Source organism: Trichosurus vulpecula, chromosome 2 (assembly GCF_011100635.1).
Source record: "Trichosurus vulpecula isolate mTriVul1 chromosome 2, mTriVul1.pri, whole genome shotgun sequence".
Taxonomy (NCBI): Eukaryota; Metazoa; Chordata; class Mammalia; order Diprotodontia; family Phalangeridae; genus Trichosurus; species Trichosurus vulpecula.
The window spans coordinates 366,474,955-366,491,163 of record NC_050574.1 but is presented as its reverse complement, the minus strand read 5'-3'; the positions used below and the strand labels follow the sequence as shown (position 1 = coordinate 366,491,163).

General features: G+C 38.5%; 1 protein-coding gene and 1 pseudogene across 2 annotated transcripts in view; both read right to left on the bottom strand.

Annotated features, from left to right (window-relative positions):
* EVA1C (eva-1 homolog C) overlaps positions 1–16,209 on the bottom strand; it is a 98,132-nt gene that overhangs the window by 34,414 nt on the left and 47,509 nt on the right. For both annotated transcript variants that reach the window (XM_036745617.1, XM_036745616.1), the window contains one exon: positions 14,573–14,725. In XM_036745617.1, the coding sequence (XP_036601512.1) occupies positions 14,573–14,725 (153 nt within the window). The remainder of the gene's footprint in view (positions 1–14,572; positions 14,726–16,209) is intronic.
* Positions 1,938–2,837, bottom strand: LOC118840174 (annotated as a pseudogene).

Below are 16,209 nucleotides of genomic sequence, written 5' to 3'. Positions count from 1 at the left end.
GAAGCAAAACATAGTCTGGAAAAAAAGTAATTAATATATAAGGCAGCAAATATTTGTCAGATGAGTAGTACAGACATCAAATGCTCTATTGGTTTGGAGGAAAGTAAGATTCCCAAGGAGGGGGTAGAGAAGACTTCTCAAAGGAAATAATAAGCCAAATATTGAAGGACAGGTAGAATCCAAAGGAGCAAAAGGCATTCCAGGTAAAGGGGAATGGTGTGCACAAAGGTAGAGAGTTAGGAGAGAACATGGAATACTCTCAAAAGAGTGAATAGACCAAGCTGACTGGTACAGGTTTAAGGCAATAGTGGGAAATAAGGAGAGAGGACTGACAAATTTGTAAGAATACAAGTCATTCATCATTTAACATCTGGTCAAAAGATATGGGCAGACAGTATTCGGATGAAGAAATTAAAGCTGTCTGTAGTCATATAAAAATGCTCTAAATCACTATTGATTAGAGAAATGCATATTAAAACAACTCTAAGGTACCACATCATACCTATCAGATTTGCTAATATGACAGAAAAGGAAAATGATAAATGTTAGAGAAGATGTGGGAAAGCTAGAACACTAATACATTGTCGATACAGTTGTGAATTGATCCAACTATTCTGAAGAGCAATTTGGAACTGTACCCAGAGGGCAACCGAACTGTGCATAGCCTTTGATCCTGCAATCCTACTTCTAGGTCTGTATCCCAAAGAGATCATAAAAAAGGGAAAAGAACCCACATATACAAAAATATTTATAGCAGCTTTTTTTGTGGTGACAAAGAATTGGAAATTGAGGGGATGCCCATCAACTGGGGAATGGCTGAACAAGTTTTGGTATATGAGTGTGATGGAATACTATTGTTCTATAAGAAATGATGAGCAGACGGATTTCAGGAAAACCTAGAAAGACTCACATGAACTGATACTGAGTGAAGCGAGGAGAACCAGGAGAGCATAGTACACAGCAACAGTAACATTGTGAGATGACTGACTCTGACAGACTTATCTCTTCTTAGCAATGCAAGGATCCAAGACAACTCCAAAGGACTCATGATGGAAAATGCTATGCACATCCAGATAAAGAACTATAGAGTCTGAATGCAGATCAAAGCATACTATTTTCACTTTTTTGTTGTTTTTTCTTTCTTGTGGTTTTTCCCTTTTGTTCTGAGTCTTCTTTCACAACATGACTAATTTGGATATATATTTAACATGATTGTACATCTATAACCTATATCAGATTGTTTGCTCTCTTGGGGAGGGGAAACGGGAGGGCAGGAGGGAAGAATCTGGAACTCAAAATTTTATAAAAATGAGTATGTGTTTCTTTTTTTTTTAAATGACACAAAATTTCAGAATTTTTATTTTAGAATTTTCATTAAATTCTTTCCTTTTTTCAAGGAACAGTAATTTCAACATCTCTTCAATAAGGCTATCTAAACAGAAAACCTGTTGCATATTACTATTTTGTTCTTTGTATTATGTCAAAATATTGTATAGATTAAAATAAATAACTAAAAAAATTGTTTTTATGTTTTATAACACCACCACTGTCAGCTTACATATATTTACACATTCATTTTTAGGAACCAGACAATTCTAAGAGTAGAATAGCATTCTGTATTACAGTGAAAAATAAGCTAGAAATAATCAAAGGGCTATTGCTTGTCTTTTGCCATGTAACTGAAGCAGTAGTACAGCACAGTGCTTCATCATGGGACTTTAGAGTAATTCTTCCAAATACCACTTGGATGCTTGCTTGGTATTTTCTAAGTCTAGTCCACAAGGTTTGCTGGCAATCAGGTGGCACCAGCTCTGCAAAGGGTGTACCACAGCATAACAAAGCAGCATGTTCAGACATGTACATTTGATTGCCCAGCTTGGTTTTTTTTTTTTTATCAAGAATGCTTCTTGAGTTTGTTGGCGCATATTTCATTTTACTCAACGTCCATTGGCTCCTTCTGACAGTATCTAAGAAGGTTCAGTGTACCTTGCAGTAAGGATGTAAAAAAGGGCAGGGGCTGGCACCAAAGGCATCAGTGGCAAGATGGAGATTATTCCATAGGCATGAAGTAACCAGTGGCTGAAGAGAATAATTAGCCTTTTCTTTCTGAGAAGAAGATCTCTGAAGGACTCTATTTCTGAAGCAGATATATATACAGCCAGGGTAACCAAGGACAAGACTAATACAACATATGGAAAGGCATAATATAGAAGGCCTCCCCCAACTGCCTGAATGACAGTCAAAATTGGGAGGAAGTAAAGTGCTGCATAAATACTCCCAAATCAATCAGACTTCACTAAGCCACAGACAATCTTCTTTACCAGAAGCGGTTGGAGCAGCATCATTAATACCAAGCAAAGGCATAATAAATAAATACAATAGTATATATTGTGTAGACAGCTTCATGAGTACAGTGTATTGTGGTAATATAATCAGGGCTTGGGTTGGAGAGCATTGTGTACCAGTCAGAAAGCATCAATACTCGACAAGAACAAATTTGCAGAACCAACTGGATGAATCACAAGTAATGTAACAATAGCTGCCACAATGCATTCAAATAAAGCACTTACATGCTGAAATAATGCACTGGAACTTTTTTTTTTTTGGCTGAATACCACTCAATGAAGAACCGATGGAGAACAAGGGGAAGTAGAGCCGTAGAGCCAGTCATAAAGTTCTGGGGACTCTGTACGTGGCTGACAATATTTCTGAGTATTTGTTCTCTGTCCTCTTGGGCACACCTCACATTCTTCATACATCTCAGTTGAACCATTTTTATATACTGGTGTCTTCCCATAATAAAGTCCAAGGCATGCTGGTTAAATATCGACAGCCATTGACCTTTTGGACTGAGAACCGGGACCAGCCTCAACTGTGTGTTTCTGACAGGCAGAAATCAACTCTGATTGATTAACAATTAAAGAGAGAATGAATATTATAAAGTGAGATGGACCTATTCTAATGAGGGGCTGGGGGACCTGACTTTGACTATGTCACTCTTACTCCTCTCTACCCAGATCACCCCCTGTCTTAGGCAATCTAGACTAAAGGATCTACCAAGCACCTAAGTCTGTCTGAGTAGAACACAAAGGGCTGGAGTTCACCTAGATTAGATTCTCTTTGTGAAGTTTTCTAGTTGGGCAGGGTAAGAATTCCACCTAGATAAGATGGTCTAGCTCGGATAAATTTTTGGGTAAGGTCAGAAATGTTCTTGAGATACTATGGAAAGGCATAATATAGAAGGCCTCCCCCAACTGCCTGAAATAAAATAAAAAGAAAAAAAACCCTGGATTCCCTCCCCTCCAAGTCCGCCATATTAATTGAGTATTAATATTAGAGAAAAATGATCATTTCTCTCAAAGTGCTATATAAATGTCAGCTATGATTATTACCTTTATGTGAACATGTTGCCTCTCCTTTCTAGACTGCAAATTTTTTTTCACTATACCAAATGAATAGAGAAACGATGAAATGGAAAACTTAAGTGTCTGGTAGATGGGAAGTTTTGGGGTACAAGGACATAATCTCAGTTAGATATGAGAATGGGCAGTGATAGACGGGTGAGAAAGAGGAGAGTCCACAGTATGTTTATAGAGTGGAAAGTCAAAATAGAAGATAGCATCCAAAAGTGTCTACCTTTTCTTAAACAAAATTTTAAAGATCGAACATAATGAGAAATGAGAGGAGGAGTTTTGGAAACACATTATGGACCTAAAACAGAGGCATGATATAGTAATTGAGGCTTCAGTTATCTAGACATCTCAACTGATCAATCAATATTTATTAAGCACCTACTCTGTGGGGGTACTGTGCTAAGCCCTGGAGATACAAAATGAGGCAAAAGACATCTCTTAGAGTAGAGTTCTCTTTCTCTCTTTGTCAACAGTGGAGCAATAATTTTTTGACTTGATTTAATGACATTTCCATTATTTAAAAGGTGGAGGAACCAATAAAAGGAAAATTGATTCTCCACCTGATTCCACCAGCAAGATAGAACTGGTTCTAAGACTGGCTATGAGGAAAGGTAAGAAAAAATGGGAGTTCCTAGAGAAGAGTTGAAAAGCTGAAGGTGGAACATAGCCAGTGAGGACTTTGGGGAGACTCAAAAAAAGAGAAGTGGTTCTCCTCTCATGTGGTTTGGCAAAGGCTGACTCCAAGCTGTGAACAAAAAGTGGGAACTTAATGAGTTGGAGCTGGAAGCAAGCATGGATTTTCTTCAGGGGTGATCAGTAGCTCATGAAGAAAAACAAAAATGGCAAATGGTGAAAAATGAATTAAGGTTAGGGATTGGTAGACTGGAAAACATGGGAGAAAGAGAGCAAGACCAAAGTTGTCTGACAAAAAGTACAATTAGAGTGGGAATCAGAGCTCACTAAGGAAAGAAATAGCCAAGAGTCTGTGAGAAGGAATTTTTGGTCTGGATAACCTGGAGTAGACTAGGCAAAACAAAGAGAACTAGAAAAAACTAAGTAATATGGAAGAATAAATGAATGAGTGATTGAAAAAGAGTTGTTCCAGAACTGGAAAAAGGCCTGGGGATTAGTGAGAGAATGAGACAGCAGGCTAGAAGTGGACACTTTACAGAAACTGTGCAGTTTACAAGTCCTTTCGCAGATACTATCTCATTTAAGCTAACAATAATCCAGGGGAGGTTATTTATTTAAAGGCAATTCACAATAATGCTAGGTGAAGGACATACAAGATCAAAGGATTACTGCTTTAAATTTGGGGAGAAGGCAAAGGAACAAGTATGTATTAAGTGCTTACTATATGCCAGGTACTGCGCTAATTAAGCACTTCACAAATATTATCTCATTTGATCCTCACAAACAGTCCTGTGAGGTAGGTGCTTGAGGTTGCCTAGTGCTCCAAATAAGGGAATTGAGACAGTGGAGAATGAGGTTGTTACAACAATATTACTAGCAGCTGCTGTGGCTGTGTAAGACCAACAACACCAGCACACAGGAGGGCTGCTAGCACAGATTCTTTGATCTGCTTTTCTAAGGAAAGCAACTTTAAGGGGTTAACAATCTCACTTTAACCAAACATATATATATCATTCACTTAGTTCAGGGGGGAAAGCCAGCACCCTGAACTCCAGAGCAAATACAAACACAGAAACAATATAAACAGAGCAAACACACACAGTTATCAATAGACAGGCCTCTAGCTATCTGGCCAAAGAATTACATAGTTACCAGAGAGAGAGGCACCAACATCAAAGAGGGAGGGGGGGGTGCCTTAATGGCTACCCAGAGTCTCCACACCAACACTCTTCTAACGAGTGATTCCCCCAAGCAAAATGCTAACCTCAGAGTATTTATACACTTCTTCAGGGTCAGAGCACTTCACACCTCTTGAGGGCTTGATCCCTCTAGTGACCTAACCAGCAAAATGTGTGGGCCTTCCTACAAACAAAGGCAAGACTCAGTCAAAGGCACCTGATTACCTTAGTGCTGAGCACTCCAAAACAAAAGACAACAGAAAGTCCCACTTTGCTTGCCACTACAGAGTTTCAATAAGTTGGCTATTGCCATACAGACAGTAAGAGCAGAGGGAGTATCTGACTCCAAATTCAAGGCATTTATGCAAATGTTTTCTTTAAAGATGCATGAGAAGGTTCTAGTTGTCTGATCATGATGAACTAGACTCTAAGCACCTCCAGTTAGTTTTGATTGGCTGAACTTCTGGTTGACTGATTGGGAGCAGAAGCACAGATAATCCAGAAAAGAAGAGAATTTTTAAAAAGGGCATTTATATTTGACTCTAGATTGCGTTTTTGTCCTTATAATAACAGCTGATGGTAATAGAGCACTTTATATAACTATCTCATTTTATCATTAGGATAACCCTGTGAGATAAGTACAATAAGTATTCTGCTTTACAGATAAAGAAAATGAGGCTCAGAGAATGCCTGACTTTCAAACTACCTACATACACGTATATGTGCATACATACAGATAGTGAAGTGTTAAGAGTTACAATTTGAACTCAAGTATCTCTTCACTTCAAATCTAGGGCTTAAATGTTTTACTTCTTTTTAAAAATGAAGCCACATGATTAAAACCTGATTTGGAAGCCCCAGAAAGCTGCTCTGTTTGTCCATCTCTCTTCACTGAATTCAAGTTGGCAAGTCACAATGGAAAGACCTCTGGGAAGTGGGGGGTCAGGAGCCTCTACCCCCAGCTTCATCATTAATAAGCTCCATAACTCTGGCCAAGTCATTTAGCCTCTCTGAGGCAGGGATGTCAATGAAGCAAGAAGAAGTCAGCATAACATGCCTAAACTTGAAAGAATCATTTGCCAGAAATAAAACTCAAGTGTGGATAATTTACCCACAGATAACTGAGAGTTGCCCATAGAGTTAGATTACCAGTTATCCTACTGCAAAATAAAAGTGCTTTTTTTTAAAAAAAGTTATTTTTAGGATCTTGTAGTTAGAGTCTAAAAGAATGAGCCCAAAGGATTTGGCTTTTAAAATACCTTTTTATAAAGTTTTATTAGTGACTTTTGACTTCTCATGCGTCCTAAACTCAACCCCAAAAGAATAAGTTGTTAAATAAATTTTTAATGAGCTGAAAGGAAGGGGCTTACAGTTGAGCCACAGTCATTATGTGCCCTTTGTCTTTAGGACAGTGGCACAGTGGACAGAGCAAGACTGGGAGTCAGGAAGCCCTGAGTTCAAATGCTGCCTCAGGCACTTATTAGCTATGTGATTCCGAGGAAGTCATTTAATCTCAGTTTCCTCATCTGTAAAAATGGGGATAGAACTAGCTCCCTTTCAGGGTTGTTGTGAGGATCAAAATTTTGTAAATCTTAAAGCATTATATAAATGCTAGCTATTTTTATTATCTTTACCCCCCAGGTTACTTCTACCAACTCCATGAATAATTATAATTGATGAAGGCTGTTTCATAGTGATGATGATGATGATGATTGGGGGACTGTTGCCTAAGGGCATTAGCAGGTGTTTATTGAGCAAATGAAGATGTCCTGCTTTGGGACCATGTATTCTGCACATTATAACTGGAAGACTATCAGTCAAGATGGCTGCCTAAATGGAGTCATACAGCCCAGCTCCCACACACCTAGTCTAGAAAAACCCTGAGGTTTCCACCAGATTCAATAATGATCAGTACATCCATTGAGAAAGTACAGCCAATGACTTCTTCCATTCATAACTACACAAAAACTTATCCAGAAGCCCAAAGGCAACAGGGATGAGACCACCAGAAAACTTACCACTAGTGAAACCTTAGCCTCCCAGCAAGATCAGGAACAACTATAGCCAGTAAGGTTCTGTGTCTGAAGAAGACATTGCTAGCAAGAAAGGAGGGCCCCCACAAGGAAGTCCTAAGAAGGGATGAAACAAAAGTGGCCCAGATCTGGTTCAGCACCAGAGAGAAGTGAAGATAGAAAGAATCCCTTAATAACCTCCTAAAAGAAATCTAAGGAAGGAAAAGTCCCAGGAATATCATAGCCAAAATCCGGAACACACACACACCCACACACACACACACACACACACACACACACACCTTCTATACACATACATATGCATGCACATATACATACATACATATATACATATATACATACGCATATACATTGTGAGCATGTATCAGTAAGGGAAGATTCATGATATCAATGGTGACCATGAATATGCCTTCATAGTTTGGAATCACAGAGTATAAGAGACTATATAGAAGGCAGAAGAAGTAAAATATTTATTCAGACACCAGAAGATCAAATCTCAAAACCAATAATTCCAATTCAACATTATAACAATTGTATCCCAAAACCAGTAAGTCTACTTTATCATAATAGGAAGGAAATTAAAACACAATATCATAGCAGGGAGCCAAGCCATCCCATAACCTTCCCCTCTTCTGGGGCCTTCCAATAAATACTCACTCACAAATCCTAACTGTCTGCTTCCCTGCATCCTCTCCTCTTAAGCCCTCAAAGTCTCAGTCTCTCAGTCTCTCTCTCTCTCTCTCTCTCTCTCTCTCTCTCTCTCTCTCTCTCTCTCTCTCTCTCTCTCTCTCCCCCCTCAGTTCTCTCTTCTGAGCTTAACAGCTACCCTTTTTAAGGGCTCCCGAGGGTTTCCTACCTAATCAGCAAAAGGGTGTGGGCCTACCCACAAACAAGCCTCCTCTAATCAAGCTTCCCTTAACTAGTTCCACCTGAGGCCTATTAAATGGGCAGGGAAGATCTTTAATCACATTAACACCACAAAGCACAAGACCTCACAGCTTCTATTATAAATGAGAAAAAATATTAGAATTCAATAATCCAAAAAGCAAAAGATATAACTTTACAAAGCTGAGTGTAATCCTACAGGAGAGAAATTAGACTTTAATGGAATAATATACTTTCAAGCCTTTCTGATAAAAAGACAAGAGCTGAGAAGAAACTTTGAAATACAAACATAAGAGTCAAGAGAAACCTAGAAAGGCAAATTCATTTAATCTACCAGAAGGGATTGTATGTTAACGTAGTGCCATTGTAAACCTGGTAAAAAGTGGTAAGACAGGTAAGGCTCCAGATTTGCTTGTATGGATGTACAACCTCCAGGATGTATGCATACTAAGGTTCAGCTGGAAGACTGGGCATTGGCCTCTTCCCAACCATTGCTTGCTTTGGCACAGTTAAACTTAAGTTTCCTGGGTCCTTGTTCCTCATTCCCCATTCCTATTAGGCAACTCAGAAAATACCTTTCAGAACCTTATTGGTATTCAGAACCTCAAAATTTAAGGGAGATTTAAAGAGAGATTTAAAAAGAAAAGACAGAACACCTAAGGGGCTGATCAACCAGGGAATGGTTAAACAAACTGTGACATATGATTGTAACAGCACATTACTGCACCATAAGGACTTATGAAAGAGATAATCTCAAAGAATCCCAAGTGTGGGATTGACCTGATGCAGAGTGAAGTGAGCAGAACCATGAGAATGGCTTATATAAGGACAATGAGATTGTTAAGAAAAACAACTTTGAAAGACTTAAGAATTCTCACCAAGGCAATGACCATGTCTCCAGGGAATTCATGCATGACCAAGCATGCTACTCACCTTCTGACAGAGAAATTATAGACTCAAGGTACAAAATATGTTTTTGCATATGGCTACTATATGGATTGGGGCAGTTAGGTGGCTCAGTGGATAGAGTGCTGGGCCTAGAGTCAGGAAGACCAAATCCACCTCAGACACTAGCTGTGTGACCTTGGACAAGTCACTTAACCTCCATGCACCTTAATCCATTGGAGAAGGAAATGACAAACCACTCCAGTGTCTTTGCCAAGAAAACTGGGTGTACACTATTGGCATAGTACAGTCAATGGGGTCACAAAGAGTCAGACATAGCCAAATGACTGACCAATAACAACTATATGGAGTTAACTTTTGCTTATTTGTTATGGGAGGATTTTTCCCCTCTCAATTTTTAATCAAATGGTAGGGACTTCAGGGAAGAAGAAAGTGGTTAACAATAGTGATACTTAAAAGAGAGGCCCATTGAAACATTTTTTAAAATGCTCAGAAGAGAATAGAATTTCAGAAGAAAGCATTGAGGACAATTTTTAACATAAATACAACGATTTGTTACATACTTTTTTTTAAAGCAAGCGGTATGAAATTGAGATTCCTGGTTTCATATGTATATTCATATTGTACTATATCTATAGAAATGCTATGTAAAAATGCATAATAAAAAATTAATTAAAAAAATAAAATGGAACTGGAAGCCCATTTTTATTTGATTCCGTAAGACTAAAATAAGCTTACATCTTGTGAAATGCCAGAATGGCATTCTGTATGCTTATACGCATATCTCTATGCCTATATTCTACGTGGCTCCTTAAGAACAATAATATGAGCCCACAGAATCTTTTCAAAATCTTACTGTTTGTTATGGAGTAAAATTAAATTTTTTAGACTAGTAGGATTCTTGAGGAAATGAAAGAATTTATCCTGGTGATAAATTTTCACTGGCTCCCCAGCACCTCTAGAACAAAATACAAAATTCTTAGCTTGGCATCTAAAGAACTTCCCAATATGGCTCCTGTCTACCTTTCCAATCTTATTTCAAATTATTCCTCTTAATGTATCCTTCTATCAAACTAGCCCACCAGTTGTTCTTTCTGTGGGACCCTCCATTGCCCACCTCTATCTAACTCCATTGTACATGTGGTCCTCAATGACTAGAATGTACTCTCTCTTCACTTCTATCTTAAATAATGCCTATCTTCCTTCAAAACACAATGCCACCTCCCACATAGAGCCATTTCTGATCCCTTCATTTTTTTGCATTATCTCCCTTTTGATATCATGTATGTGTATTTTATATTCATTTCTTTGTGCATATATTGTACATCCCCCCCCCTCCACCCAGTAGAATGGTAACTCTGAAGGCAGGAACTGTGTCATTTGTGACTCTGTATTCCTAGGACCCAATACAGTACCTTTCACTTAGGAGGGCTTAATAAATATGCATTGAATTGAGATGAGACTGAGTGAAACCACAGCACATTTTATAGATAATTCTATGGTGATCTGGAAATGATTTGGTTATGGTCATGTGCCTGCTGACTTGTTACCCTTTAAAAACCAATCAACCAACCAACCAACCAACCAACCAACCAGTTTTCTACTCCTGGGATAAAATTTGCGCAATTTCTTCTGGGCAAACTCTCAAGTTGTTGGATTATGTATTTCCAACACATGATAACAAGATATTTCAACCACTTTACTATTATTATTTTTTGGCTGCTGCTTAATTCTGAAACTTAAGTTAGCAGTACTTTACAACCTATGTTTATAGAGATAATTGGGCCAAGCCCTCCTCATTGGGAAGCTCCTGGTAGTAGAAACCACTGGCTCCTTGATCTTTAAAAGAAAATTCAAGCCTGCCCACACTTGGCCTTGAGATGAGACTCAATGAGGCCTTTGATGATCACTGTTTGGTTTTCTCACTCTCTTCTTACAGGAAATAGCAGATTGCCTAGGGCCTAACTAGAAAATAGCCCGCTAAAGAAAATGAGGCACAGCCTACCTGCCCACTGAATTTGCCAAATACCTTGCATGGTCATGTCTCCTGGACTGCTTATTTTTGCTCTCTCCATGCTGGAACAGAGATTAAGTCAGTATTCATCTTTGTCCAAGGGGAGTTCTTTGGTCCCGTCTTGGCCTATCTGCTCTTCAATTGACTATATGTGTTTCAATGCATTGGATTGGGGCAGCCTTTCAGCAATCTCCTACAGACCTCATGATGAGGTAGCTGATCTTAATTTTGTTTGAGCCTGCACAATGCCAGAATGTTGTTTTTCAAAGAAGGCCCTTTCCACAGCACAAATGGAGCCAGAGAAAATGTTCTGTTGTACAGATTCTCACCAGATATCTGCAAGCTATTCTCTACAGAATTAGACTAGTTGCTAATCTTGCTACTGCCACACTTTGAGAAAACCTAATTTAAAGTATGTATTTGCATATCTGTATGTCCATATCAATTCATACGTAGTTTTTAAAGTTCTTTAAAGAATTTTAAATAATTAAAGTTCAAAGTTCTTTTTTAAAGTTCTTATAACAGAGCACACAGATATAACTGACATAAACAAAGAGCTCTTTGGGGCCCTCAATAACTTTGAAGAGAGTAAAGGGATGCCAAGAGCAAAATGTTTGAGAACTACTGGTATAGTGGATAGGGAAGTGGCCTCAGAAAGATCTGAGGTCTTGCCTGCAGCAAACGCTGACTTTTCTTAATCATCTTCTTCTCTGTCTATACTGAGGTTTTAGGAATCTCTTTCAGATTAGTGGGAGCAACATAATAGCTCTCTTTTTACCCCTGGGTTTAATGATCATATTTGCAATATTATCCTTCTACTGGGCAAAAGGACTATGAATGGTAACATCAAATTGTGGAGCAAGCATCAATATTTCCTACAAAAACAAAATCACAGGAACAACAAAATATACATAGATACATGCATACGTGTGTGTGTGTGTGTGTGTGTGTGTGTGTGTGTGTGTGTAGTAGTAGTAGTAGTAGGATGAACTACAGGTGTGTCTGCATGTATGAGGACAAATGGGGAAGTATTCCAGGTGGAGTAGAAACTTTTCCCAGGGGAATAATGATTTGGTTTCAATCTGAGATCAAGGCAGTCAGTTCCAATCAAGGGTTAGGTTCAATAAAGCATCTTTATATGTCATATTATTTTCAAGGACAGACAATTGTGTTTTCCTGGTTTCTGGTACTAATTAAGTAACCTCTACTTTACTTAGCAGTACCTGTCACAAAGGGCTTCCCCTCCCTCACTATGTTTATCCCCTTCTCATAGAATCATAGAACATGAAGGCTGGAGAAAGTGTGGCCTGGTGGGATTAAGTAACTTTCCCCAAGTCACACAGCTAGTTATATGCTCCGCTGGAACAAGAACCCACATCTTAATTCCAAGTTCAGTCCCCTTCTCACTCTCCCGTGATGTCTCTTATATTGTATTTTACAATATCTGTCTCTCTGGTCCCAAAGAAGTAACTTAGATTTGTATAGTACTTTACTTTTTTTTCAAACATAATTTATTATAGCATTGGAGGTTGAAATGGTGGGGAAAAAGAGGGATCCTTAGAGGTAAAAGTGAAGGGAAATATGATGTAGTACAGGGAACCGAGGTGGTGTTGGGCCTGAAGTCAGAAAGGGACTCATCTTTGTGAGTTCAGATCTGGCCTCAAACTAGCTGTGTGACCCTGGGCAAGTCACTTAACCCTGTTTGCCTCAGTTTCCTCATCTATAAAATGAGGTGGAGGGGAAAATGGCAAACCACTCCAGTATCTTTGCCAAGAAAACTTCAAATTGGAAACAACTGAATAACAACCACCACAACAAAAATGGCATAGTGGGAAAAGTGGTAGGCTTGGAGTCAGGAGAGACCAGTGTTTGAAACCCACACATGTTAGTTCTGTGGTTGTGGATAAGCCACTGAGTCTGAGTTTCCTCATTGGCAAAATGTGTATAAGAATACATGTGCGTATATGAATAAAAATGACTATGGGAATATCTACTTCACAAGGGTTATTGTGAGGGTCACTTAGCAAATTTAAGCTTACGAATGTCAGCTATTACTTTCTGGATGAAAAGTTGACCTTATAAAATGATATAACATTTAAAATGTCCAACACTTTTTGGCTGACTCTTATTAATGATGATTTGTATAAAATCAACTGACCATGGAGTCAGAGAAAAGCGGACAAGGAATGTTCTCCATTTTCCCCGTACATTTCTCATTTGGTCTCACTGCTTTGGGCTTGTTGTGTCTTCCTGGATTCTCAGCAAATAGGTGCCCCTTTCTGGAGCTCTTAGGACTGCCCTAATACAAGGTGGCTCTGTTCCAAATGTCAGTCAGCTTGATGAAAAAAGAAGGAAATTGTTCCCCTTTGATATCTGGAATAATAGCTCATCTTAAATGTATATCTATGAGATGCTAATGCTTGCTCCTACTTGGTTTTATATTTTAGCAGAACTGATCTATAATGCTCACCGCAGAACTCTTGTAAAGAAGGGACTTTTCAGGATTCCAGACCTTTCTGATTCAGTAGCATTTGTTCTAATGCCCATACCTCATAAATTTCCCAGTGCTTATCTATTAATCTGACTTCCTGGCTTTGCCTCTTGGATTTAGTTAGGCAATAGAATTTCAAATTCCCTATTCTCAACTAACAGAAGAAGAGATGTTCCTACTTGACAACGTACTTTTCTCAGCTTAAAAAGGCCGAGGTTTCCCATTGCATCTGGGGCCAGTAGATCACTGGATTCTGATGATTCTAGAGGAGCGTGAGGCTGATGACAGCCCAACTCTGCTCACCTAAATCCAATTTACTTGCAAGTCAAGCCACCACCCTCCAGACATCACTGGTCCTCTTCAAGAATGAAGGATAAACAACAATAACACTTTTCTCAGGCTAGGCTAATATATAAAGAGCTGGGAGGGACCTCAGAGACCATCTAATTTTACAGAACCCTCATCTAACAGATGAAGAAACTAAGAACCTAAGACATTAAGTGACTTGCCCAAGGTCACCCAGTTAACTTGGGGGTTGGGAGAAAATACTGTGGGATTTGAATACAGGGCATTTATTTTAGAGCCAGTGACTCATTTCAATATAACCTGGTGCCTCCTCACACCCACTAATCCTAAACAAAGTTTGGGTGCTTTTTAGAGGAAAGTGTTGAAAATCCTAAATTCTGACCCTGAGTAGATTTCAGCCCCAAATTACAAATAAATTCCCAGTAACATTTCTAATAAGAATGCCTGATGGAAACTGAAATACAAGGCAGATTTTTTGGCTTTCAATTCTGAATTTTTAACCTAAGAGGATGCCTTTACAAACTGTGGAACAATTTATAGAAAATGGAATATCTCTTTTCTGCTTAATTTTCCCCCCTTTCCCCACGCACTTATTATAAACTTAACATAGGGTCATCTTCCAATGGCTATGTATAATCTGTATCTCCTGGGGGGAAATATTTTACCTCAGCTCTTAATCCATTTTGGCAAAATGCTATAATGATAACACTTACCAAACTGAGGAAGATAATCTTTTTCAAAAGAGCAGATGTCCTTCTCAGATGCTGTTCTACCATAGGTGGCAGAATAAATGTTGAGAAACTTTGTCTCATGGCAGTGAAGTTTCAGCTCTTGGTTTTCACAGACAGTTTTCGTTTTGAATTCATCTGAAACCAAAACAAAATGAGGTAGTACCATCAGAAAGTGGCTTTTTTCAGCTGCCTTTAGAAGTTCCTAGAAGTTCTCAGTCCTGCCACCCAAACAGTGAACAAAAGACTTGATGATTCTTAGCACCTCTCACTCTTTTTTTTTTTTTTGGTCACTCTGGCACAATGATTTCAGGAGGCAGTGAAGTAGGAAAATCTTTTGAGGGAGCTATTAGCTAACTGATAAAGCTATATCTTCCACTGGTATGAAGATCACAACTGATCCATGACTTTTCATCCTGTCTAATTTTTGTCCATGTCTTTCCATAAATCTTTTGTAAAGAATCTACTCAATCAATCAAAAAGCATTTGTTACATGCCAACTATATGCTAGGAAATATAAATTGTATACATTGTTTCCCTGATTCTGCTCATTTCATTCTGGAGATGTGAACTAGCAACTGTTTCGGCAGTATTGCAGCATCTGCCTCCTCAGTCATCATGGCTACTGAAGACCCGGAAAACAAAGTTCTAATTACCGAAGTTGTTGGCCTGTTAAATAATTCAAAGTCAGAAATGGATGGTGTTATCAGTGAAAATGACATGAAAGCAGGTGCATTGTCAACTGCTTTAAAATGGTGGCATCCTAAGGTCTCCAGGGCCTTTAAATCTGACTTGCCACTGAAACCTACTACATTTTCTGCTTTCTCCTATTAGGATATGAGCTCCTTGAAGTCAGGGACTGGTTTGCCTTGCATGCATGCATACATGCATGTAAATGTATATGTATGGGTGTATATGTATGTATACATATACACCCATACATAGCACATGTACACACATACAGATATGTATACATATATATGCATACATATACACATTATTTATTTTTAACATTTTTAATAAATTAATTTATTTTTAATTTTCAACATTCAATTCCATAAGTTTTAAATTTTCTCCGCCTCCCTCCCCTCTCCCCTCCCCAAGACAGCATGCAGTCCGAAATAGGCTCTACATATACATTCTTATTAAACATATTTTCACATGAGTCATTAACATTAATTTTTTTTAAATTTTGAGTTCCTAATTCTCTCTTTCCTTCTAGTCCCTCCTCCACCTATTGAAAAAGTAAGCAATATGATGTCAATTATACATGTGAAATCATGCAGAACATTCCTATATTAGCCACGTTGCGAAATGAAAAGAAATCCTGGCTGTTTTTCAATTTGTATTTCCAATACTCAGTATAGTGTTTTGTATATAATAAGTGCTTAATGCATGCTTTTTCATTCATTCTCTCTACAAGCTTTCTCCAATGCATATATAAAGGGGCATTCAGTTTCCCTCTAGCTAGTTAATATAACTAAGGATGAAGAGATGTTAACATATATTAACAAAGTGTTAACACTTGGTGATCCCTTTACAAAGTGTGTGACCACACTGCTAACAGAAAATGTGTGCCTCACTACCACTGTACTCTGAATTCGAACTCACTTTTCCCCAGG